This window comes from Triturus cristatus, chromosome 9 (assembly GCF_964204655.1).
Source record: "Triturus cristatus chromosome 9, aTriCri1.1, whole genome shotgun sequence".
Classification (NCBI taxonomy): domain Eukaryota; kingdom Metazoa; phylum Chordata; class Amphibia; order Caudata; family Salamandridae; genus Triturus; species Triturus cristatus.
In genome coordinates, this window is record NC_140592.1 from 261,492,496 (window position 1) to 261,520,011 (window position 27,516).

A 27,516-nucleotide genomic window follows, 5' to 3' on the forward strand; every position below is an offset into this window, starting at 1 on the left:
ATTCTGATCGGCCATGCAAAAAACGTAATAACATTCTAGGCAATGATCCAAAATTATATATCAAAGATAATGTTCACATAACGGGAAACCCAGCAATCAGTCATTTACTGTCTGATCTCTGGCCACCAATATTACTTTCTGCTGATTCAGCTCCGCCGGTCAGGAGTGGGGACATATGTGCAGGGCTTTGCTCTCACTAAAAGTTGCTTGTATGTTTCAGTGTTGTAGAATGTATCTCTCAGAAACGTAAAGTGAGATGAAATAGTGGCAGACGGATAGAATAACACCCTTCTTGCTGTCACACTGGTACGTTCTTTACAATAGCAGTTCCAAGGGCCTCACTTCTGAGTTTATCATGAGGTAATGATTGTTTGAATGGATTCATTTCACCTTGAATTGTATGTGTTTCAAGGTTAAGATAGCTCAGTATAGAACCATTTGCATTATTATGTACCTCTCTATCTTTATCTGTGATTCTCCTTTGCAGCATTACTGGGTGTAAAAATGCCCTATTTGCTTGGTCACCCCACACACTTTTTGCGAGATCTCATTGCTGGTGTATGGACTCTGAACATTGGGGCACTGCCTCCAAGCACGAAGTGTATATGCTCTGACTACTAAAACATATGCAAAATTGGCTAATCCCTAATTGGCAGATTTAACGTACCTGTAAGTCCCATCTATATGGTTCTCAGTGTACCCAGGACCTGTAAGATAAATGTCACTAGAGGACTGCAGCACCTGTTCTGCCACCATTAAAGTGACCAAAACCTGCCAGTAAGAATAAAGGAATATCTTGCTACCCAACGCATTTACAACTTTCAAACAAGTAACAATCTGTCTTACTGTTTGGTGCTTTCCAACAATAATGTTGCTTGCAGAACCCTCTGAACCCACTTTTTCAAACTGCCATGTCAGCATACTCCCTTTCTCTTTCAGACCCTTGGAATAGAATTACTAATAATGCTGTCTGCTATTTACAGAGTAATTTTTGTCATTCGTAATATTCTACATGGAATATTTTGTGAATATCTAATTCAAATAGCTTTATTTTACCCTCCCCTCCGCTACTTTCATATATAAACGTCATAATTCTAAAACTGAGATAACATTGACGTGTTGCTCTATTACATGATTCCTCTGTGAAATGCTATTTATTACGATTTTTTCAATAGTAATTTGTACACTTTAATATGTTATTCGTAGTAACGTGTAAATAATTGTAATATTTAAAACTCTAATAATACTTTTACATAATAATGCTAGAGCTGTCGCTCCAACCAATTTCCTTTCATTCTCACTCCCTCTGCCACGGAGTGTTGCACATGGTTACAAGAAGGAAAGATAAAAGCCATATTTTCAGGATCCCCAAATAAAATGTATGTTCCCTTTAACTTACTCTAAGGGGAGCTGATCCTCATCGTCTGTGTTATTCTGAAAATATGGAATAGATGTGACCCATCTTTTATCTAAGAGAAGCACTCCTGCTAAATTTAGCTCACCCTCCTCTTCACTGTAATGCAACGCTTTTTTTAGCAGGATTCCGGAGCAGGCCAGTGACAACAGTTGCAGGTTTAATTTGGAGGTATACAAGTACGACCCTTTGTTTTACTCCTTTTAACATGGGAACAACATCTCATCAAAGAGGCGTGGTTTGGAGCTTCTGTATGCCATTTATGTCCACTGCATTGCACCAACAGGAGCACCATATTCCTTTAGCATATATTTCATTAGAGTTGAAGACATACGCCATGTAGATTCCCATGCCTTGTAGATGCCATGTACCACCGTTGCATAAGCGAAATATACATTTCTATTTACCTTTTCAGAAATAAACTCAATCGAGGAGTTCTTTTTCGCCTCTAACCACCCATCAGCGGAAACCGCTGAGCTCAAACTCCAACAGCAGAGAGGGATGGCAGTGGCTTCTACAAATTGCTATCGCTGGGCGAGTAATCTGTAATCATGGAGGAGACTGCACTTACTGCTGAGGCAGAGTACACTGATGCCTCCCAGAGGGCCAGAGCCACTGCGCGGGAAGGAAATAAAAGCACCCATTCATGAAGACCTGTGGTCTCGCTACCTTAAATCTAAACTAATTAAAATGTATTGCTTGGCCAGTATTCCCCCTTCCAAGTGTTCTCAGTGTGCAATCATATAAATATATCAGACTTCCCTGTACCTTAACTCTGCATTGATTTGCTAAATGTCAAGGCATTTCATAAGGGTTGTCAGTAACTCTGATTTGGTATGCCCTACAGGTATCCAACTCGGCTCGAAAGGCCGGAGGCAAGGTTTTCTTAATGTTGGAAGTGAAAAGTATTTCCAGTCAGTCACAGCTAACTTTGGAAATGAGTTTGGACAGGTGATTCCAGGGAGGAAACTGAGCTAAAATAACTGGTTTCCTGGAGTTCAAGGATCGCATTATTCACCTCAGCGGTGAAGGGATTATTTGAAATTAGCTCTGAGACTACAGGGCAGCCGGCACCTCGTATGGTGGCAGGACAATTGGGATTTGACATTGCTTAAGAGATTTACATTTTTTCACTCATTAAATGGGCTGATTATTGAAAAACACTGTTGGGCCTTTCACAAAAGCATTTAAGAGTTCAGAAACTAGCACTAAACGAGAGATATTTTACTTACTCTCGGATACCTTTGTGTAATGTCCAACTCTCTATTACTCAAAGTGCAAGAGGGAAGAGTCCTTTCTATTTGTGCTAACTGTACATGAACATTGCCATTTTATTCCGATTTCAGATGTTCTGGAGCACATTGAGCAAGGCAAGTAATAGCACAGAAAGAGTACTACATGCATACTCTTTCACATACTGTTATATATCATTGCTCCTACTAGACAGATTTAGAAAAAGTAACATTGATCTTCAACTGTGAGAATTTGTCCTTACATCGCGAGAGAGAGAAAAGACCCCCCGCACACCACCACCTTGGTAGTTAATATTTGAAAACCAATACCTAATAGTTGGTATTAAAGTGTGTAAGCCCTTTCTCTATCCCTTTCAAGTCTAGTGTCGCAATTTTACCATAATCATCGGGTCATAAAAATGGAGGGCTCATAACAGCTGTTCAAAATGATCAATATCTCTTTAAGAGACTATGAACTGCAACCCCTTTTGTGGGGCTTATAAATATAAGCGTGCCCTTTTAGCTATACAGTGAAACTTTCTTCCAAAAGCAAAGTATGAATTCACACTTCTCCTAAAGGTCAAAACTAGAAAGGAGATATGTGACATTTCTTTGAAGTGAATAAGATGTTCAAAAGTATTTGAGTCAGGTGATGTTCCTAATTGGCTAAGTTACTCATTAGTGGCTACCATGTACCCACAGCACCCTCACAGACTAGCGCGTCTTCTTTTTTTTGTAAACCTTTCTATTGTATTTTACAATTACCGTACAGGTTATACAACAGTTATTAGTGTTCATCGTTGCATAATATTCATTGTCTACATTTTCATAGTGAATAACTGCGCGTCTATTGAGAGGAAGTGCCACTCTACGCATGTAAGGCAGGCCTAGATGTATGCCTGTATCAACATACAAGCTTGTCTTATGTTCCGATGTTCGGCAAAAGTAGGGTTCTCCATGTAACTGATCAATCAATCAATCAATCATGAAATTTATATCGCGCACTACTCACCCGGAAGGGTCTCAAGGCGCTTGGGGGAGGGGGGCTGCTACTGCTCGAACAGCCAGGTCTTGAGCTGTCTCCTGAAGGCGAGGTGGTCCTGGGTCAGTCGCAGGTGGACGGGCAGGGAGTTCCATGTCTTAGCCGCCAGGTAGGAGAAGGATCTTCCCCCGGCGGTGGTCCTCTGGATGCGGGGGACGACGGCGAGGGCGAGGTTCGCGGATCGTAGCTAGCGGGTGGGCGTGTAGAAGGTCAGTCGGTCGTTGAGGTATCTTGGGCCCAGGTCGTGGAGGGATTTGTGTGCGTTGGTGAGGAGTCTGAACGTGATCCTCTTGTTGACAGGGAGCCAGTGCAGGTCTCTTAGGTGGCTCGAGATGTGGCTGCGTCGGGGGACGTCCAGGATGAGTCGGGCGGAGGCGTTCTGGATACGTTGAAGTCTTTTCTGAAGCTTGGCTGTTGTACCGGCGTAGAGGGTGTTTCCGTAGTCAAGTCTGCTGGTGACGAGGGCCTGGGTGACTGTCTTCCTGGTCTCGGTCGGGATCCATCGGAAGATCTTGCGGAGCATGCGAAGGTTGTGGAAGCAAGCTGAGGAGACGGCGTTGACTTGTCTGGTCATCGATAGGGAGGAGTCCAGGATGACGCCCAAGTTGCGTGCGTGGTCCGTTGGTTTGGGTGCGGTGCCTAGTGCCGGGGGCCACCAGGAGTCGTCCCATGCGGAGGGCGATGGTCCCAGGATGAGGACTTCTGTCTTGTCCGTGTTCAACTTCAGGCGGCTGATGTTCATCCATTCGGCGACGTCTTTCATCCCTTCGTGTAGGCTGGCTTTGGCGGTGTCGGGGTCTCTGGTGAGGGAGAGGATCAGCTGGGTGTCATCGGCGTAGGAAATGATGTTGAGGTTGTGTTGGCGTGCGATGGCAGCGAGGGGTTTCATGTAGATGTTGAAGAGAGTGGGGCTGAGCGATGATCCTTGCGGGACGCCGCAGATGACTTTGGTGGCCTCAGAGCGAAAAGGAGGGAGGCGTACTCTCTGTGTTCTGCCGGAGAGGTAGGAGATGATCCATTCCAGGGCCTTCCCTTGGATGCCTGTGTTGTTGAGGCGTTGGACTAGGGTGCGGTGGCAGACAGTGTCAAATGCTGCGGAGAGGTCTAGGAGGATGAGTGCCGCTGTTTCGCCGTTGTCGAGCAGGGCTCGGATGTCGTCGGTGGCTGCGATGAGGGCGGTCTCGGTGGTGTGGTTGGCTCTGAATCCGGACTGCGAAGGGTCGAGGGATCCGTTCGTCTCGAGGAAGGCGGCCAGTTGCTTGTTGACGATCTTCTCGATGACCTTGGCAGGGAAGGGAAGGAGCGAGATGGGGCGGAAGTTCTTGAGGTCGGTCGGGTCAGCTGTAGGTTTCTTCAGTAGTGCGCTGAGCTCGGCGTGCTTCCAGCTCTCCGGGAAGGTGGCTGTGTCGAAGGAGGTGTTGATGATGTCTCGGAGGTGGGGTGCGATGGTAGAGGCGGCCTTGTTGAAGACATGGTGGGGGCACGGGTCGGTCGGAGATCCGGAGTGGATGGTGTTCATCATGCGTGTCGTGTCTTCGGGGGTCACCTCGGTCCATGTCTGGAGAGTGGCGGCGGGGTGTGTAGGTTCGACCGATGGGTGCGGGGGTGGAACGCCGAAGCTGTTTTGGATGTCGGCGATCTTGCGGTGGAAGTACGAGGCGAGGGAGTCGCAGAGGTCCTGCGTGGGAGTGATGTCGTTGTAGCCGGTGCTGGGGTTGGAGAACTCCTTGACGATGTTGAAGAGCTCCTTGCTGTCATGGGTGTTCTTGTCCAGTCGTTCCTTCAGGGATTTCTTCTTGGTGGTGCGGATGAGCTGGTGGTGTTTGCGGGTGGTGAGTTTGAGGGCAGTCATGTTGTCGGCGGTCTTGTCGAGGAGCCAGGCCTTCTCGAGGGTGCGGCAGGCCTTCTTGGAGTCCTTGAGTTCGTTGGTGAACCAGGGGGCCTTCTTGCTTCTGGGTCTGGTGAGTGGGTTCTTCATTGGGGCGAGGTCGTGGGCACAGGAGGTCAGCCACTGCGTGAGGTTGAGGGCAGCTGTGTTAGGGTCCGTTGTCCTGACTGGTGGGTTCTGGCTGAGGGAGGTGGTGAGCTGGTCGACGGTGATCTTGCTCCAGTTTCTGTGGGGAACCTGCTTCGGGTGGTGGTGGATCGCGTTCTTTTTGAAGCTGAAGTGGACGCAGCTGTGGTCAGTCCAGTGAAGTCCGGTGGAGTGGCTGAAGGTGACGTGCTTGCTGGATGTGAAGAGGGGGTCGAGCGTGTGGCCGGGGTAGTGGGTGGGGGTGTTGACCAGTTGCTGGAGTCCGAGGTTGGCGAGGTTGTCCAGCAGGGCGGTGGTGTTGTGGTCGTTGTTGTTCTCCAGGTGGAAGTTGAGGTCCCCGAGTAGGATGTAGTCGGCGGAGGGGAGGGCGTGAGGGCTGATGAAGTCTGTGATGTCTTCGCAGAACTGTGTGCGTGGTCCAGGGGGTCTGTAGATGAGGGTGCCTCTGAGGGTAGTCTTGGGGTCGGTGTGAATCTGGAAGTGCAGGTATTCGGCGGCGTTGAATGTGTCGATGGAGTCAGTCGAGATGCGGATGGTGCTTTTGTGAACGATGGCGATGCCCCCTCCGGTCTGGTTGACGCGATCCTTCCTGATGATCTTGTAGCCGTCTGGGATGGCTATGGCGATGTCGGGTGCTGAGGAGGCGTTCATCTAGGTTTCCGTGAGGAAGGCAACGTCAGGAGATGCGGTGTCGAGGAGGTTCCAGAGTTCCACGGCGTGTCGGTGGACGGAGCGGGTGTTGAGCAGGATGCACTTGAGGTGGTTGGTGTTGTCCGTCTTGGTGGGCGCGGAGCCGGTTCGGAGGCAGGAGAAGTTGCAGGATCGGCAGGCGAAGGGTCCATGGGTGCGTCGCGGGGATGCTTGGTAGCACCCGGGGGCTCGGGCGGTGTTGAGTGCGATGATTGTGGCGGCATCGTAGGTCCTGCGGGGGGGCTGACGGGCACGTAGTTGAGTCACGACTGATGCTCATATTTGAACGGAGCTAGTTTGTGATTATTAAACATCTTTGTTAAATGTTGTTAGAAATGGGACACTTTTAGGAGCAGAATTAAAATAAAACTCAGAACAATAATCCCCAAACACGTGATTATCTAAATGCAGAGCTTTGTAGTGCAGCCAGTTGTCGCTGTGGTACTGCGCAAACGCAAGTCCTAATCCCACCGCTGCCACCAATGTTAGAAATGGGATCTCTGGTTGGCTAAGGCGTGCGCCAAAGCCAGGCAAAGACCACCACTCTAGTCAGGGCAAGGAAGTTACACGCCAAAGATAACCCCTGCTCACCCCCTTGGTAACTTGGCACAAGCAGTCAGGCTTATCCCGGAGGCAATGTGTAAGCGTTTGCGCGCGCACACAGCAACAACACCCCAGGCACACCACAAAAGGAGCTCCACACAAGGTTATGTATAAAAATAGCCTTTGTATTATAATAAACACATTAGATCCTAATCACACAATGTACACTGTGCCAACTGGCACGGGCAATATTCACAGGGGATTATATACACATGACAGGGCCACATGGACCACCGTCAGAATCATCACTTAGAAGAAATTAGCGAATGTAGCACAAATAGTAAATGTAGAGCACAACCAGTAACTACTGGTAAAATAATGACCTAAGCATTAGCCACCATCCTAACATTATCCTGGCATGACATTAGGCATAATAGCTAGAAACAACAAGAGAGAGAGGGTTAAGCCACACTCTTAGTCCCCCATAATCAACGAAATAACAACAAAAGAGTGTGATAAAAAGGAGATAAACACACAGCCGGTGATTCTCCTTATTAGCGGACGAAGTGCCAGAGAGACAAGATCAATCTGATGTAAAATAAAACCCCCACTCACCAACATAGTTGGTGACATGCTTCATCATAGGGTTTAGCCAGGGGTGCCTTATGCACCTCTGGTGTGCTTCAACGCTTATGTTAAGGCGGAGCAACAGCTTCAGACTAGAAAATGTGAAGAGATTAGTGAGTGAAAATTCGGAAAATAATTAAAAGTCACGAATCGTCCACCAGTACATTTTAATAGTGACGAAACATGAACAGGTTAAAAATAGTGAAGGATAGTTATTCCTGACTTTAACTTGGTCAGACTTATCCTAAAAGTGGTCAAATGGTCGACATGTTTCAGCTTATGAATGTCTTTCACAAAGCTTTCATCAGGACCAAATCATGAAAAAAGGAGGCACCTTGGCGGTATAAGCTCGCTAAGGCTTACCCTAACCTCAGGTGCAAAGAACCGATACACTCAGGGTTACAGTAAAGGCCTTCCACAGTTCCGAAAGGACCCCCACGTATCTGTGAAGAAACACACATGTTGAATCAGTATACATACTAATCACTAGGTTGTGTTTATCAAAAAACAGATTGAATATCTAACGTAGCACAAAATTGAATCAACAATGAGGTCCCTGTAATTACATGACCAACGGTAATGTGCAGCAACTCCCGTGTAATTCGAAAGCTGCGATCAGTAAATATTCCTTTTAGTATTGATATTCCAAACATGCCAAAATTTGTAAAAACAAACAATTGAGCCATTCGATCAATAATCAGGCATGGGATAATCTTGTCTAATAAGTGTGGATCACGTTAAGAAATGGCACTATGAGGTAAAATAAGTTTAACAAGGGGGCGAATCAGCCCAAAAAGGAAAAATAATAATAAGAGCTTACGTATACGTAGAGAAAAGAATGCTCCTTGGGCAAGAAAGCGGGTTGCGGGACTACAGAACAACTGTGGTGGGGAAAGAAAAAACGGGAAAGTTTCACCATAATGCAACCCGTTATCCCGTACTACCACCATGTACCGCTCAACAAAAAAGAAAACATTAAATGTTTGTAACAGGCGGTACTTACGTCGTCCAAGTCCTCAGCCAGGTAATTAAACCTAGATAGACCGCCGAGCCCGGAGTCAACAAGAAATGAAGCATTCTTGTTTAAATAAAGACATCCAACGCGGGAAGTCCGGAAACCATCTCGTCTGCCGATTTGCGCGCGCATCCTCAGCATAGACAGGGAAGGAGGACTAAGCCGCTGGCCTTTAGAAAAAAAAAGCTGAAACGTCAAACTCTTCTTCCATGAAAACTTTATTGAAGAGTCTTATCAAGCACAAACACTACCAAAAAAGGGGAACAATGGGAATACCAAGCCACCATGGGTGGCGAATTCAGTCAGAACCCAAGTGTGTAATAGGGCCTCAGAATACAGGACTTCGTAGGAGCAACAAAGCCATAAGTTTTTAGAACCAGCTGTTTATACACTTATGAACCAGAAATCATAAAGCCAGTCAAAAACCTGATTCAAGTCAGTTTGGAAAAATAGAGGATATTTCTCAGAGTTAGGGCCCAACAATACAGAGATAAGAGTGGATTGCAGAGAACTTTAGTTACTACGCCTCAAAACTGTTCCCCAGGGTATATTATCGTTAAGACCCATCAGGTGTGTTGATAACCGGTAAACCCACCGCTGTTCCTTTTTCAAACAGGGAAGATGGTTTCACTTTTTCAATGATGGTCCACTGTAGATCATCCGCAGTATGGTTAAAACGTAAGAAATGCTCAGTCAGTTTTGTCATGCTTCTTTTACATCGGATATGAATCCGACGTTCACCAATACGCAACTTAACCTTTCGTGTGGTCATGCCCACATATTTCAGATCACATGGACATGTGATTAGGTAGACCACATCAGTCGTGTTACAATTCGTATGACTGCGTTGTGTCCAAATTTTACCAGTTTCCAAAGTCAAAGTTTTAGAGGGGGACGTAAGGTGGCAAACACTACATGACCCACATGGGTAGTGGCCAAGAATAGGTGGTAGGCCCCAGGTGTCAACGACAGAAACTTCAGTAGGCTTCTTAGGAATCCTTGGTCTGGTGTGGACAAGTGAGTCTTTGATACTCATAGCTTTTCTTATATGAAAACAATGGTTTTTCCCATTTAATATTGTTGCTCTCCAATATCCGCCAGTGTTTTTTAATAGGTTTTGAGATAGCATTGGAGGCAACGTTATAGGTGGTTACCAACGTCAATGGCATGTCTGTGGACTGTTTGGGAAAGTCTTGCAAAAGGACCTCTCTAGGCTGATTTCTTGCTCGTTTCCAACTTTTAGCCAAAATTGTATCAGGATAACCCCTCTGTTTCAGTTTCTGTGTAAGTTCCTTAGACTGCCGAATGTGTAAATATTGACCATAGGGGAGGTTTTCCCGTAGTGGTCCAACTATGTTGGTGAGTGAGGGTTTTATTTTACATCAGATTGATCTTGTCTCTCTGGCACTTCGTCCGCTAATAAGGAGAATCACCGGCTGTGTGTTTATCTCCTTTTTATCACACTCTTTTGTTGTTATTTCATTAGGCATAATACACATTACGCACTAGGCCCCACTAGTATAAACACGGTGTGCAATTACCTCCTAAGCATAAATGATATTCAGGCAGGACTCGATTGAGGCCTATACATTACATAAATCACATTATCATAGGGCCCACCTTAGAAACTGACCCCAGGCCTTCATTCGCATGTACACAGTGTACCCCAATCGGGGGCACGCACACTAAAACTGGCCCTAGGCCGACTGGCCTCTCACAGGGGCCCCAACACCCTATGTCTAATAAGTCAGGGCTCTAAAGGGGGAGAGGGACCTCTCACAGGGCCCCCTTGGCTGCTCCAGCAGCAAACTCAAAGGGCGCAATTGCGCTGGGGCAATGGGAGTGTATCTCACTCCTTTACTCTATTAAGAAATGCCCCCTCATTGCAGCTGCCCGCAATGGCGGCGCAGCTGTCACCAGAAAGTAGTAAGGACACTGGCACCACAATGCGCCGTGAGAGCCCCACTGGTACTCTAAAACAAAAATGACTCCCACGTTGCCGCTTTGGCGAAGGCAACAAGCGCTGGCCCCAATCATGCACTCTACGGGGAGTCCCGCTCTGGGACTCAGAATTAAACAACAGTACCCAAGCGTGGCAGCTGCCCGCAGCTGTGAAGAATTCGGCACCGGCACCACGGTGCTTCCGGGAGCACCAATACTGCTCACTGTGAGCCCCACTCACCGGGCTCTTTCTTGCTTCACCCGGGCCCTCTCCCAGGGTCCCGAGACTTTTGCAGGCACGCGGGGCTCTTCTCCGGTCACTAGGGCCTGCAAACAGCAGAGCTTGTCCTGACTTCACCCGGGCCCCCTCCTGGGACCCGGGACTACGATGCGGAGCCCGCACGGCTCCTTCCTGCTTCCTCTTGGCCGCGCTGCATTTGGCGGCCACCTAGCCCCGCCCACAACCAGGCACTCTGGATGCCCGACTTCCGGGCAGACTCTTCCTTCAGCCGCGGCTGCACTCTCTGTCACGTAAGCGTGGGATGGGCTCCCACCTTACGATTTAAGCACAGTGGCGGGGTGGGCACCCGCTGTCGGCGCTCGGGAGGGGGAATCCCCTCGTCGGGATTCCCTCGGGCAAAAACACGGGGTGGGCACCCGCTATAAATTAAAGGCACCAGAGGCTGCAAAAAACGCGGGGTGGGCACCCGCTATTAAAATAAGCACCGAAAGTGGTGGAATCCCCTTTTCAAAATGCTCGCAGCTACGTGCTGCAGTGAAAACAGAAGCACTGCTCCTCAAAGTCTGCCCAAAAGCGCTCTCAGGCGTTAGGTCCCACGAAGTCCCCAGGAAGGCAGAATCAGAGGATCCTTGGTGCTGGGGAGACCCCAGCAAGGCGCAGCCAGGCAGGCCAGCACGCAGGGACCCACAGGAAACAGCAGCTGGGTCCCGCGGCAGTTCCTCCTGGCAGAGTGTCCCCTCAAGAACACAAGCACAACAGAACATTATCATGGGGTCACAGCCCCTTCTTATACACACATTTCCTTTGTCACAAACTGTAGGGCAAGGGGAGAACCAGTTGCAAATGGTTCTGGAGCACTTTGTTTTTCTCAGCCCCTCTCCCTATTCACAGGACAGGCTAGGGACATCAGACGCACCACAGGAGGTGGAGCCAGCATTGCATAGGGAAGGCACAGCCCTATTCAGGTCCAACTCGTCCCTCCCATCTACATGCAGATCTCTCTATTCACCACTGGGCTGACTCACCCTGGCTCCTGGAATTCCCCACACCCTCCAGCACCTGTCAATCACAAGCCAGACATGCACTCCACATTAGGCAGGCAGGTACACCGCACACAGAAATACCAACTTCTAAAAGTGGCACTTCTCCACCAGTCACACTAAATCTGTGCACACCATCACGAGTTCGCACATACTAAACTTGACCCGGCACTCCTCTCACACCAGGAATTACTATGGACACACACATCCCCATGCATTCCTATGGGAGGGCAAGCCAATCTCACCACGCGCACTCAGAGCGCGCACACATTTTACAATGGGTCACAGTTCTAAAGTGCGCAGATGCCAAAAACCACCAACACTACACAGGGAAAAAGCCTAGGATAATTGCAAAAAGTTTAGGGGTGAACCTGCCAAAAAGGTCAAGTCCAACAAATGTATGACTTTGAGTGTTACTCATCTCTGAGATATGGTAGTCTTAAATTGGTAAAGATGTGTTTGAGTTATTAGTGTGTTATATTTGTGTGGTACCGTGAGACTAAATTACAGCATTTCAATTTAACAAAGAGTCTCTTATAATACAATAGACCAGGCATTATCCTAGTGTTGCAGTCTTCCTAACACTTTTTCTACATTCATTAGACAATGCCAGAAAATAGTGCTTGCACATTTGGATATGTATATCCAGTTATCTAAGACATTTTCTACTGTTTATTTCTGTATGTTTTTGTGTAGTTGTGTGTTTTTCTCTTTCTCTATTGCATGTAAGGCCTTGGACAAGGTTAGCCACTCACAAAAAGGAAAACTGTATTTTAGGCGAGGTGGCTGTAGCTCAAATAACTAAGAGAGAAAAATAAGTTGTTGATACATGCCATATACAGTGTAATATAAAAGATACCAAAACATAGTAGGTTTGATAATGAAAAAACAAGTTAACATTGCATAAACTTTTAGAGTTTATGAAAAAACTTCAATACGTATGTTGACTAAGTGGCCAAAAACAAAGTTAGCAAAATAAGATCACAACCCTTACCACTATTAGTATGTCACCAAGCAAAAGCCCTCAGCACAAGCTATTTTCATCTTTAGTTTAAGTTCTGATAGAATCCAGAAGTCATAATCTATGTCTTACTCTAGATGTACAAATTTGATCTATTTTTGTCTAAGAAGAAATTCAACAGATACAAGCAATTAAAAAACTCCAAACAAATTTAATGAGATTACTACACACAACTCTATCATAAATACAATTTGGTCCTGCCCATAGCAGAACTGGAGCAATACCTTTAAAATTTAAATTCAGGAAGGGAATAGATTTGAAATTATGGCTTTTTGCACAACAAACGGTAAAAATAACGAGGGAAATTTTTCATAAAAAAGGGTGTGATTTTGCCTGCAGTGTTTTGATTAATTTGGTGATTGCATTAATGAATTTTGTGAGTTAAAGTCCTTTTTAATCCACAGAATATGCACAATTTTGTCAGCATGGTCGGAAACTTTGTAACCAATGTGCCTCAACACATTCCTGGAGGTCACAGCTCCATATACCAAAAATTAGTTTAATATCAATGACCACAAAATCTTAAAACTCGGAATTCTCTAGCAAAACTATTGACATCCTCAGTTAGCTGTTTCAGGAAAATATATTTCTAAATATTAGAAAAGCTAATTAAAGCAGAAATTGCATAATTACACTCCACTACTATTAGTCAGTAGGCATGTTTCAGTGAGTAGTAACTTTCAGAGTAGCTCTAATTTGTGCCAAATTCAAACTCTTTTCCTATTAGCTGCCTAATGTAAACCAGTCAAAGATTTCAGCTTCTGGAAGAGTGTGAATTGTCATACGTTTTTAAACTAGACAAAAAAACTCAAAGAACTATAGTATTCATCAACATTGTATGTTGAGATTGTTTTATATATACAGATTTATATAATCTCAAATATTAACTGTTATAATCGAATGGCATTTAAGAATTTACAAATAACATTTATAAAACATTGCAAGTGCAACAGGAAAGAGTATAAAATCTGGCAGCTTGCCTTAAAAGCTACATGAGGGTAGGTGGGATAAGAGCACTCACAGGTTGTCACGTGCAAGTTCATCTCTGTTTAAGTTAGGAAAAGTATGGGGTTTGAGTTTTCAAGAGAGAAATCTATAATCTATCACATAAAAAATAATCTCTATGTCTTTGACGTACCATTGACCAAGCTGGAATTTGCATTATCAGTGATATTTGCGCCTGCTGCACCATCTGTAGTAGAAGGAGGTGGGGGTGTGGGATGGGAAGAATCTACCAAGTAACAATGGGTAAAAGAAGAATAAAACAATAGCATGAGCAAATTCACATGACTGAGTAAAAGGACACTTGAGAACGAACATGGTCCCTCCTACACACTTCCCAAGCCCACAATAAATTTGAAGGCAACATAATGTATACACAAATGAAATGTAATTGAACATATTGAAGATAAAACCAAAAAGAACACTCATAAATGGCATATTTAAAAATGAAAACAATGTGACATACTCATTTAGTAAGTGTAGTGATTGTGACATTCAGTATGTAATGTTTTTGAATGACCTTTGATCCTGCACGCTTCATATTTCTTTGGATGAGAGTTTTGCTCTCGGCCTTAAAGCCTATACTGATTGTGAGTGCTACTACAATTCTGGTTTGTTTACACCCCACCTAGAATTGCACCTTCAGGTTGATGCCTTAGGCAATTTTTTGCAGGGAAAACCCTGGTAAAATCATAGTGCAAACATTAACTTCTGCGGTAATTCTCTATTCTGAATACTGCAGTGATTCTTCACTGTACCTCATAATATCAGCAATTCTGAGTGTGGAATTACCAGTGCGTTTTTTTGCATCACTTAGAAATACGGCCTAAATTATTGGGATGTATTTGCGCTATTGAAGGCAACAATGTTTCTGTTGCATGTTTCCTATCCTATGCTGGGCGCCACTATGTCCCACACATTTAGGATGTAGTTAGGCTGGAAAAATAAAAAAGTTATCAGTAAAATACACCTTGGAAAATATTCATATTTATGTGTACATGTACCTAATGCTTTGAACTAGTTGACTATTTAATTAGAAGTTGAGCATCCATATTGCTCATCATGTTAGGATCTGGAAGGAAAGCAACTTTGATAATCTGGGTAAAGTTCTTCACAATTATTATTCCTTATCTGATGTGGATTATATTAGCTAGTGGATAATAAAAATTCTTGAATGATCTTTAATACCTCATAATCTTGATTTTAAGCAATCATACTCTCTTATGGGAGTCAATAATTCAAAAATATAAATCAAAAGTTGATTCCCAAAATATGTAGTAAAAATAGCTAAAGCAGTTTCAATAAACAAAGAAGAATTTCTGGCTACCAAAACAGTTACCAGAACGGTTAGCTCATGTCAAGAAACTTTTATTGTCACTACACTGCAGGCTGTTCTAAATACATGTTTTTTAGTCAGTAAGGAAGTCATTTCTCATTTCATGAAAGTCTTAGGCAGCATTAGCAACGTAGTTTAATAATTTTTTGACAGGTAATGAACCCACATAATAGTCTTTTAATTAAGTGTTAATAATATAATTGTTGAAATTGAGCAAACATCCTTGTGTTTAAATAAATGTTTATCTACATTTCTCAGGCATATTGTTTTTCCAGGGAAAATATTCCAGATCCTATTTGACTGTGACATTAATTTTAATACATCTGCATTTTTTATTTAAGGCAGGCTCTGCTACTCTACTTCTTAAGATTATTTCAATATTGAGTTTAAGGGCAGTCTAATACATGAAACATTTACATATTTTAGGATCATAAGTATTATAAGAGAAGGAAATATCGAAGGTTTAAATAAGATCTACATTTCTTGTGTTAGATCATTGAGTCTTGCACAATTGCCTAACACTAGCAGACCAACAGTAATTTATAAAATATAATGCCAAATTATTGCGACTCCTATCCTACCCAGACAAATTGATGTTCAAGCTTTCAGATGTGTTTACGTATCTAAACATGCACGTCTGGTGTTTGTTTAGTCATTATTGAAAACATTAATTAATGCAAAGTAGGGCAGACAATGGTTCAACCCATGCTTTCAGAGGATAATCTTGGCACAATACTGAGACAAAAATGACTCCTTATTCTACAATGTGCACACTGAATACATTCTCAAACAAAACAAGTTAAATATTTTAAGGCTGCGAAATAGTAAAATAGTAAAAATATGTTTAGGGGAGCTTGATGTTAATACAGACAGTATATTGTTCCTTATAGCTTACTCTCAAGAATATATTTGCTGCATGTAAAATAACATTGGATAGATGGCACCAATGCCAAAACATTTATAATGGCATGACATATGTTTAAACTGTGCAAGATTTGCAATATATCAAATCATATTAAGAATAATTTAAACTGCTTTTAAAATATATCCATAGGGCCTCACCTGCCCAGCATAAGCTACAGTAATCCCTACAAGAGTTTAGAGTGTGTTCAAACATAAACAAAAAAATGATTCTTATAGGCAAAGATATGTTATGTCATACAACTTTGTGTTATGAAATGGAGTGTCTCTAAATACAAGGCATGCCACTATAGTGGTGTTGGCAAGCAAATCTGCATGAAACAGAGATAACAAGGATAGATGAGAAGAAAGCAAGTGATCAGAAGATTAGAGCAGATAGTGTTCATGGTGCAGGAAGATTATGAATGTATTCCTTATTTTTCTAAATTTGGAGAGGCAATTCTTCTGCAATCGGATCCATTGCAAACAGCTACCAAGAATATAACTATGTGTAGTAGTGCTTTAGTTTTCAAACTTGTCTTGGAATAAGTGTAGAGGGCATTAGGAGGGTGATATATGTGATATTGCCAATGTATACGAAGAAGGTAATTCGGGGAGGTACACTTTCGTCTTGCACTCTACATATCTAGGTGAAAGTTACATGCATGTTTTTCTGACATAATTTATTGGAACACTAAAGTAATTCTCTTTGTCTAACTAGATTTATTTCCCATATCCAATTAAGTAGTAGCCCTTAGTGACCCATCTAATAATGTTACAAAGGCTAAATCTCATGTCTAAGAGTTTGATGTAGAATTTGGCATAAAGATACTCTGCCACAATCATTACAGATACAATATCCGACTTGTAGTAAAGTTAATGGGATATCTGTCAAGTTGCTAAAGAGAACCTGCCCACCAACTCTAAATGAGGCCATAAGTACACCAAGACAAACCAGAGAAACCCGCCCACCAACTCTAAATCAGGCCCTAAGTACACCAAGACAAACTGTATAACCAAAACTGCCTGTGAACTAACCATCCTTGGCTTTAAAACCATTCTATAACCATTTTAGTCTATCAGGCTAATACTGATTATGCATGTGCATTGAATCTTTCTTTGCTTATATGTCATGACGGCATCACCGTCATACAAAGAATTTGCCCCATAAATTAAGACTCAAACTCAACCGCTCTAACACAGCCATCTAACATAATGGTCTCAAATATTCACTTCCAATATATCAACCTACACCATCACAGCCATTTAATTATCACAAATGCCAGGAAGCCTCACTGTGATTATTTGAACTGGACCAGTACACATTGTTTGAAACAATTCACTAGAACCAACACAACTTTGTTTAAATTTTTAGTGTAAAAGAAGGACAGATCTGCAAGGCATGATGTATCTGAAGATATGGGAGTAAGTACACTACTATTTCTAAAATTATCACTAAAAATAAAAATCACTGAATAAATTGTCAAACAGCACTCACTGCCAATATGTGCTGTCTACATTTGGGAAAGTTTAGAACACATTTTATGTGCATAGGCTTGGGCCTCCCTCTTCCACAAACACATTTCTCCTCAGATTATATTTTTACATTCTATGGTTAAATTATTAGTCCCTTTCGGCCAGTGTATTTGTTCTACATCTTCTGTGTGCATCCTTATATCACAATTGTAGCCCTACTCACAGACCTGTATCCTTGTTTGATATTTTCATTGTCTGACGACATGACACAGCTCACTCCACTCACATCTATATTGGTTTCTCAGTGTACTTTGGAACAGAAATGTACTTGGCAAATGTTTCATACCAGTAGCAGGGAATCTTCACTTGCTCATAAACTGACATGAGCTATATAGCTGCTCTGCAAAAACCCCATGTCCAGGTCCGCTTCTAGGTCTACCTATAAAGTCATGTGAGCAGCTGCTAAAATGAATACGTAAGTCAATCATTGCCACTGTTAAAATTGTGTACTGATGTTTGCCATAAAGTCTCCTGACATTTGCCCCAGGCATTTAGCTTTTGTTATGATGATTTGGAATGCTCCATCCTACCCACTCTCTTCCGGTGTGATCTTCCTGCATGTTCTGTCAGAAAATGAAACATAGTTTCCATAATCTGCAGGGAAGTTCCAATATCTGTGCCTATTTCAAAATCTACATTTTCCCGAGAACAATTTGTGCTGCAAGCTTGGACTTCCTCCAAATCGTATCCTTCTAAAGAACTCACAGTAAACCCAGAAAACACCATCAAGATCCATCCCAACAAGCAAAATTCTAGCTCTGTCAAAAATCCTTTCAACAATAATAATTCTTGAGGAATTGAAAACTGCTCCCTCCTTCAGGCCCCATATTCCAGCATCCACCTGCAGTGCAGGAATGCAATGCACCTTACCAACAAAATGGCATAATGCAACTGCTGGGATGATATTTTAGCAATAGCGGCCACCAGCACAATATCATTGCTAATGTTTCTCAAACTAGTTTCTACTTCTGTCGAGAAAATGATCTATGATAATAATGATACACCTTTTTTTCTAAATTTTTCATGGGGATCATCTGAAGCCAGGAGTAATGGCTGTCAGAAATTGTAACACACAACAGCCTTTACTAATGTAATCACTATCAAATTCTGGATCAAGGCCAACTCCACAGTCAGGAATGGTTATATATACTTACTATTTTGGGGAAAAAATAATTGTGTCGTGATCTAATTGCACCATTCACAAAACAGGGTTGTACATGAATGTAGATAACTACATTTATAAAATGTGTGAAACACGTGATGTAGGGAAGAAGATCATGGCAGGTGGGGAAAGACAAGCGTGAACTAAGAGCGAGAGTAGTTCATCTTTCTGACAAGCACTGAAAATCTATAAAATTTAGTTCAAGCTGGATTTCATGCTGGCATAGTGGTGGATTATTTGGTGAAAATTCCTGATTCATTTAAATATTTGGGTTTGCTTTCAGACTTGATAAGGCTTCTTCTGTTAGATTATCACAAGTTTTAATCTTTCAAAATGACCAGTCAATGGAGGTTAATATAACAGAAGGACTTCTAGGTGGATATGCCAGCATTTTTAATTTGCTTTCCACTTTACCAAAAAAATCAGTAATCTTCCTTTGTGCCCAAACGGGTGTTAGAACCTCAATGGGAATTAAAAGTAATGAAGAATTTACAGAGTTTTTTTCCTAAATAATGTTTTTTAGCGAATACCTTTGTCAGAATTTGTGGAGGAAAACATGTAATATTTGGCAGCTCATTGGAGGTGAAATAGGAAACTATGCAGTAAGTATTACTACTTGATACCTCAATACGTGATGCAAAACTTGGCACAGTAAGGTAATACCACACCCAGTAACTACTGCACCCTACACTACCAATGTCTAACAGGTGCCAGGGATCCCTACCTAAATAACAGGACACTCAAAATGTGAACCTAACTGAGTTCTACATGCATGAGGATACATGCTTGTTACTTGAATCGCCCAAGAATCTTAAACTTTCTTCAATTCATGTTAAATGACAATGCAATTGCTTTTGTTGAGGGAAATACACTAAATTCATCTGTTAAAAGCAAACATTTTTACTGCATTTCTTCAGCTCCATTGGATTCAGATTGGCTGATAGATCATTCTAAAATATTATTATGAGGCTCTCACTAGATCTAGAGCCCAAATATCTCTCTATGTACCTGTGTAAAATAGTGAAAAAGTGGCTTATTGTAATTTAAGGAAGTATTTAGTTAACATTGCTAAAACATCATTCTCTTAATTTTTTAGTAGTATTGTACTCTACCTGGAATTTGGGGTCGCGCCTCCTTTTTCTCACCTGCATGATGATTTTGTGAGAATGTTAATAAATGAATGGATACACAATGACATACAATTTGAAATGCCAACATTTACTTGTAAGTATGCCTACTGACATTAAACAATTGTAGGAGCTCGCCCCCTGGAAGTGTTCAATGAAGCCACTTGACAGAACATATGTAGACAATCATGACTGAATATAAACAGTAATTCAGTATCAATAGTTAGGACAAGCCTGCTTCCATGAAAATGTAAGATTTTCAGAAAGACTATGATTGTAAAAATGTGTAAAATATTCGTGTAACCAGATTCATATAGTGGATAGAAGGCTCCCCACGCTAAGTCCTACATGATCTCATTCTATTTACTTGTGTCATTTCTTGACACGGAATCATAGGAAGGCTCTGAATTAGTATGTGGACCCATTCACTTCAATGTATATTAGACCACCCATTGTTATAATATTTGATTGCCATATACAACTGCTTGGCACCCAATAAATGTAAGATTGTGCATTTAAAAATAATGGCCTAAATCACAGTTATTTGCATACACATGTTTAATTTACTTAAACGATTAGCAGCATTTACAAGTGCAAACTCCTGGAATGGTGGGATATGCTTATCATCAACTATTTTACTAATGTCTAACATTTTGCTGCAATATTGGAATTTTAAATATGAGTAAATCTGCTTGCAAGTACAGGCAGTGTGCATACACTCACAAGTGTGTGGGTATTCAAAAAACTTTTGGGAAAAGTTTTTCAATTATTAATGGTCAAAGGATTCTTAATTAACCGCAATGGTAAATCTGTTTGTAAGGTTGGAAAAGTTAAGGACTACTCCTATATCTGGGAGAAGAATAGAAGAATTGGTTTCATCACTGGAAAACAGATTTTCTCAAAGAATAGACAAATAAATGCCCTTTAACATCACATGTATACCTAGGTTAATGGTCACCTTTTCTGCATGGTGACCATGAACTATCCATCTTTTTCTGGACCTTATTTTTAGAACTCTGAGCACTTTAACCCTGCTATCCTGCAGCAAAGTGCTTGTGTTCCCCTTTCAACATGGATAAATTGGTTTACTTCCTCAATGATACATTAAACATGCCTACACGTCCAGAGTATATGGTGTACAAAATGCACCTAAGGCCTGAAAGTTAAATGTCACCAATGCACTGCAGCACTTATTGTGCCATCCACTATAGTAGCAGTGCAAACATGGCTTCAGGCCTACACTGTGTAGCCTGACTGCTGAAGTTTAAAAACTTCAAGATGACCAGTCATATTCACCATTTCTGACAGGTAAATACCTCCCATATAAATATGGGAGGTGGTGGCAGGTGAGGCTGAATGGATGAAAGGCAGTGATAACTCCTTTGAGCTTAGCAGAATTTTCAGAGTGGGGACTGAAGGCATCCTGTTGGCACAACAATGTCAAATCCAGCCTGACAAATCTGCATGCAGCACATGTAAAACATCGCTGTAATTGAAAGGGTGCAAACAGGGTGACAGGACTATTCTTGTGTATACCTTGACTGGGTGCCTCCGGACCCTGCCTTTGTCCTCCCAGATCACTGCCTCCTGATTTGTTGTCGGTAGAGGGCCTGCTTCAAACAGGGCTTTATTGTTCGGTGTTTGAATACATTAGTGCTTTTCCTATGCTATTCCCACACACACTCCCAGCAATCATAGCTCAGAGCCTAATTTTAATGTGGCCGAAGCCTTTCGTCAGCTTGCAAATGCCCTGGCGCATGGCATTTTGGGGCTGATTGCAATAAAGGGAGTCGGAACTACCAGAAAAGGGTGTGTGGTTGATCCTCTGAACTTTTACCCCATTAGTTAGGGGATGCCCAGGAGTCATCTCCACTAACAAGCTAGTGCCAGGCATAAATGTAGCATCTCCAGGGACCCTCCTCAAGACACTTAATGGACCTATGAAAGAATAGAAGAGGACTGGACCTGCTGTCTGTGACCTAAGAAAAGACCTGAAGAACTGACCTGTTCCCTCATGTGCCCAGGACAAAGAAGTGGACTCAAAGGGTATGTTAGCTGTCGTCCTAAGAGACTCCAGCACATCAAGCTTTAAGAGGCCTTTTTCCTAAAATGTCCAGCTGACCAGTAGCATCTATACTTGGACTAGACTTTGCTTTTGGCCCCAGCTGGATAGCCTGAGATTCTCTACATGCTTTATAAGTGTACTCATGTGGTGATTTGGACACCGGAACAAAGATTGAAAACTTTGAAAAACGTTTACTCTAGAGCCTCAGTGGTACCCACCACGAAAGGTAGCAGACTAGCCATTCCAGGGTGTCGGATTAAATATCAGTTTTGTCCTGTGCAGAGATCTCCACTCCTCTGAAAAAAACAATAATGGCACTTCCCGCACCACTAATTGAAAAACTCCAGAGGGACAAGCCTGCTTCAAGTATCCTACCTGCAGTTCCACAGCTGCAGTTTCAACTTCAACTCAAGCAGAGAGGATTTTCAAAACAAAACTGTGACATAGTCCCCTTTTGAAGTAGACTGTAGAAATATTTTCAAACTGAGACTTCAATACTTATTAGAGGGACCGATCAAATTGTTGCATCCAACCAGGGATCCACTGCGGAGAGATCTCAAGTTGCACCTATGTCCAGGTCTACGGCGACCATCAGCTATCATTGTTGCTTTGAATTCATACCTCTAATTCCCCTTACTAGGTTTTTGTCATTTTGTTTAGTAAATTTTACTCTATTAAGTTTGGGATTTGTATTGCTTGGTGTTTTGACTTATTACTGTTGTGGTACTGCAAAAATACTTTACACTTTGCCCTAATTTAAGCCTGTTTGATCTGTGACAGAGCTACTAAGGGGGTTGATTAGGAGTGGGCAGTCTCCCACCCCAAATAAAAATTCAATTTCTGCAGTAGTCTTATAATAAATAGTGAAATTCAAAATACAGGAGTAACAATATAGGACTTTATTTCTAAGTTGTCAAGCAGCCCTTTTTTGCAATGGACCAAAATCTCTAAACTACATATCTAGTTATCGACAGGAAAGTTGGAGTAAGTTATGTTGAAACTGTTTTTTTTTTAAATCTATGTCCATTGCTTTGTCTAACTGCTGAGCTGACTTTCATCATATTCATTTGTAGTTGCCAAAGGAATAACAAACACATTCTTCGTATGTTTTTCTGGTAAGTGATGTTGAAATCCTCCTAGCTCTTAGATAGATTATATTTAAAAAAGAAAGATATGACAAAGTTCTGCTCCCTAGCATTCCAGCTTATTGTTGACAGCTACCCTCCTTTTCCTATTTAGTTACACCCTTTTAACATTTCAACTTCATTATTTTGGACTTGCTTCTCTATGTTATAGAACGACTCTCTTCAGATAATCTGCTCATTGCTGCAAATATCACTGGAATCTGGTGTAATATAGTAGGTGCCGCTGGTCAACAGTCTCACAATCACCAGGGATATCCTATAAACATAACACAATTTAACGTGTCATTTTAAAGCATCTCTCAGCTGAATAATAGATGTTTATTGTTACTCAGTTCAATTGTGCTCTTATTATTGAGCTTCATATGATATAAAGCTGGGTGGGCCCACCAGGATTTTAATCTCTGGACCATGAGGTCAAATATCTCTGGAGTTACGTTTTAAATCAGAGTCTCCAGATGCAGCTATTAGAGAACTTTCCCAAATGGAACGTGAAGGTTTACTCACGTGCAAATACTTTTAGGATTTTCAGATTAGAGAAGGATTTCTTTTAAACATTGCAGTTTTCTAACTTGCTTGTATGACCTTTTTTCTGAGAGGAGTGTTGCCTTTTTTTGGACCTATATATTGACTATACACAGGGGTGCCGATTACGATCCGTTAAAAACCGCGTACGAACCGTCGGTCGGAGCGAATTCCCCGTCCGACTCGTACCCGGTTGTAAAACTTTACAAACATGGAATTACGATTCGCACGGAAACACCATTTCCGTACGAATCGTAAAAAACACCGACCGACGAAAATATACATACGAATGTGATCCGGGAATGCTGCGACGTGACGTCGGGACGCTGTCAGGCAGCGTTTCACGAACCAGGAATTACGATTCGAACCGACAGCAGTCCGGACGGCAATATTTTCACGGCACCCAAAAAGTGCCGCAAAAGCGAAGTACGGCGCGAATCGACCAGAGTAGGTGGCCCGGTACGCGCCGGCCCCCCCCCCCAGGCCCCGTAGGTACGCGCCGACCCCCCCCAGCCCCCGTAGGTACGTGCCGACCCCCCCTGTGTGTACACCCGTGTACGGTGCGTACCCCCCGTGTACGCTCGAGTCGGACCCCCCGTGTACGCTCGAGTCGGACCCCCACCCGTGTATGTATGGTGCGTACCCCCCCGTGTACGTTCGAGTCGTACCCCCACCCGTGTATGTACGGTGCGTACCCCCCCGTGTACGCTCGAGTCGGACCCCCCCGTGTACGCTCGAGTCGGACCCCCCGTGTACGTTCGAGTCGTACCCCCACCCGTGTATGTACGGTGCGTACCCCCAGCGCGTAGCGCTGGGGGTACGCACCGTACATACACGGGTGGGGGTAGACTCGAACGTACACGGGGGGTCCGACTCGAGCGTACACGGGGGGGTCCGACTCGAGCGTACACGGGGGGGTCCGACTCGAGCGTACACGGGGGGGTCCGACTCGAACGTACACGGGGGGTCCGACTCGAGCGTACACGGGGGGGTCCGACTCGAGCGTACACGGGGGGTACGCACCGTACACGGGTGTACACACAGGGGGGGTCGGCGCGTACCTACGGGGGCTGGGGGGGGGGTCGGCGCGTACCTACGGGGGCTGGGGGGGGGGTCGGCGCGTACCTACGGGGGCTGGGGGGGGTCGGCGCGTACCTATGGGGGCTGGGGGGGGGGTCGGCGCGTACCTACGGGGGCTGGGGGGGGTCGGCGCGTACCTACGGGGGCTGGGGGGGTGGTCAGCGCGTACCTACGGGGGCTGGGGGGTGGTCGGCGCGTACCTACGGGGGCTGGGGGGTGGTCGGCACGTACCTACGGGGGCTGGGGGGGGTACGGCACGTACCGGGCACCTGTTTGGACGTCTCCATGGTTGTTATGGGAGTTCGGTGCGGACGGTCTTTTCACCATACGGTTGTACATTCGGACGCCCGGGATGGATCGTGATTCCCCGGTCGGAGTTCACCTTTCACGTTTGTACGGTGAATCGTACGAGGACGTGTCGGACACATTTTCCGACCCGAGGACGTGTGGGGAAATATTCCCAGTGCGGTTCGTATGGACTTTTTACCATGCGAATCGTGATTGCCAGTTCGTACGGCACTTGTACGATTCGTACGGTAAAAAGACCCGATACGAGTCGTACGGGGACATTTTTTACCGGATCGTGATCGGCACCAGGGTCTTAAACTTTACTGTTTGTGAAAAGGAGGCAGAGATCTAGTGGTTCAGCAATTTAAAAATGTGCTCCAGCTCCCTGACTTTCCACTTCTTCCTTTCTTTGGATTTAACACATTAGTTTTGGTAGGTCTAGATACAACCAATTAAAGTTATTGAGTCTGCATGTTACCAAGGCTGATGGTTCTTAGTGCCTCATTTAGGGGTTGTAGAATACTCAAAATCGTCCAATTTCTAAAGGAAAGTCTAAATATGAGTAGAATCTACAGGACAAAGTACCTCCACGCATTAGTTATATTGTGAAGGAAATTCAGCTGGTGGATTCTACTCAGAATTTAGAGTTTCCTCCGTAAACTGGAGAATGTTTAGTCCCCGTCATCCTCTAACAAAGGCACTTAGTTATTATGAAATGAATGGTTGAATAGTACAGCTTTCTAATATTTCACAATGTGCCCATAATGCATAGGTTAACTGTGAAATATCTTCCACTGATGCTACTTCCAGAGGTTGCTGGAAGTATTTTTCTGACCATGCTGCAGGGAATTTATAATTTTTACTGTTTGTGGGCTGTTGGGCTTTCCCTCAACAAAAATCCTGTCAGTAATCAATCACAAAGATAATCAAGAAGAATTCAAGGTCAAGGAAGGAGTAAATCAACAACAAGGAGGAAAGAAAACACAACCAAGGAGAGATAAGTTAATTGCAACAATGCAAGTAATTTTATATTTTCGTGCTTATAATTTACCACATGTACATGGAAGAATCTATGCACAGTGAATTAATGGCGGTTGCTCCATTTGCTCACTCCTTAAAACATGGTAATATTGGTTTATCCCAAATTGGCACATTTAATTGCAACTTCCGTGTAAAGTGGCACTACATGTGCCCAGGGCCTTCAAATTAAATGCTGCTAGTGTGCCACCCACTTAAGTAGTCCTTTACACATGTCCAGGCCTGCCATTGCAGCCTTGTGGCAGTTTTAAACCTGACAAAATTAACCTTTTGCTAGGACCAAATCTTTTTAATACATATTTGGCATTGCTATGGTAGGCCCTGGGCAGCCCAGAGGGCAGGGTGTATTTAAGAAGTTAGACATGTCATTTTAAGTTTTCCATGTCTTTGTACTGAAAAACTCTTAAATTTGTTTTTCACTACTACAAGGCCTAACTCTTCCTTCTATAGACTAACATTGGAGCTACAATATTACATTTAATAAGCTGTCATTTTCAAATGGGAGAAGGTAAACAGTTCCTGTTTGGTGACTTTATTATTATTATTATTATATGATTTGTAGATCGCATGGTGACCTGGAGGCATCCCAGTGCTAAGAAAGAGAGGAAACACGGCAAGCCAAAGATCAAGGGAAGATCAGTCTTCCTGGTGTCTTTGGAATTATAATAAAAAATCCTCACTTATGATCAAGTCGGATTTTAAATTACAATTTTGAAAATGCCCCTTTTTGAAAGTTGATGCTTTCCTGCCTAGCCATTTAGTGCCTGTGGCTTGTATCTGAGTTGCATGACTGGATGCAGCTTTGTGTATTCCTCCACACAGCCACACAGAACAGGGAGCTTAGGTGTGCCTGGATGAGCCCTCACTGGCAGGATATGTGGGAGGAGTGGGCACAGCCCCACTTACACTTGAATAGACTGTGTCCTGCCTCCACATAAAGGGCTGCATACCCCCAATAGTTAGAGTGGAGCCATGATTGGGAAGGCAGGATGCCTGAGGTCTTCAAAGGCATGCTTTAAGAAGCTTCTCCCCTACTTCAAATGCACCTCTGGGTATAAATACCGAAGCTCAGGCACTACATTTTCCGTACACTTCTGGACCTGCGGATACTCTGTCAGGAAGAACGACTGCTGTGCTGCCAAAAGGACTGCCACTCTGCTGGACTGCTGTTCTGAAGGACTGCTGCTCTGATGCACGTCTGACCTACTGTGCTGATCTGTTGCCCTCTTGCCTGTGTGAGAAAGACTGGCCTGCATCTCTTGAACCCACAACCCTTAGAGACTCCAAAGGTTTTTTAGCTGGCCTCCTGATTTGAACAGGCTTCTAACAACCTTGCACCTGCACCTGGACTCTTCTATCTGTGAGTCTGCCCTGCTAAGTGGTGCTACCCCAGTCCTGGACCCTTGAACGTTGGCCTAAGGTGCACTGCCAGCCTGTTTGGATTGAGTGGAATCAACGCATCTCTTCTGCTGCG

The 27,516-nt window shown here is 43.6% G+C and overlaps 1 protein-coding gene across 4 annotated transcripts in view; it reads right to left on the reverse strand.

The window, feature by feature from the left end:
• Nucleotides 1–27,516, reverse strand: part of LOC146797710 (plasma membrane calcium-transporting ATPase 2-like) — a 2,176,758-nt gene that overhangs the window by 419,995 nt on the left and 1,729,247 nt on the right. For all 4 annotated transcript variants that reach the window (XM_085624877.1, XM_085624876.1, XM_085624878.1 and 1 more), the window contains 2 exons: nt 19,890–19,922; nt 13,980–14,072 (listed from right to left, as the gene is read on the reverse strand). In XM_085624877.1, coding sequence (XP_085481003.1) covers nt 13,980–14,072; nt 19,890–19,922 — 126 coding nt within the window. The remainder of the gene's footprint in view (nt 1–13,979; nt 14,073–19,889; nt 19,923–27,516) is intronic.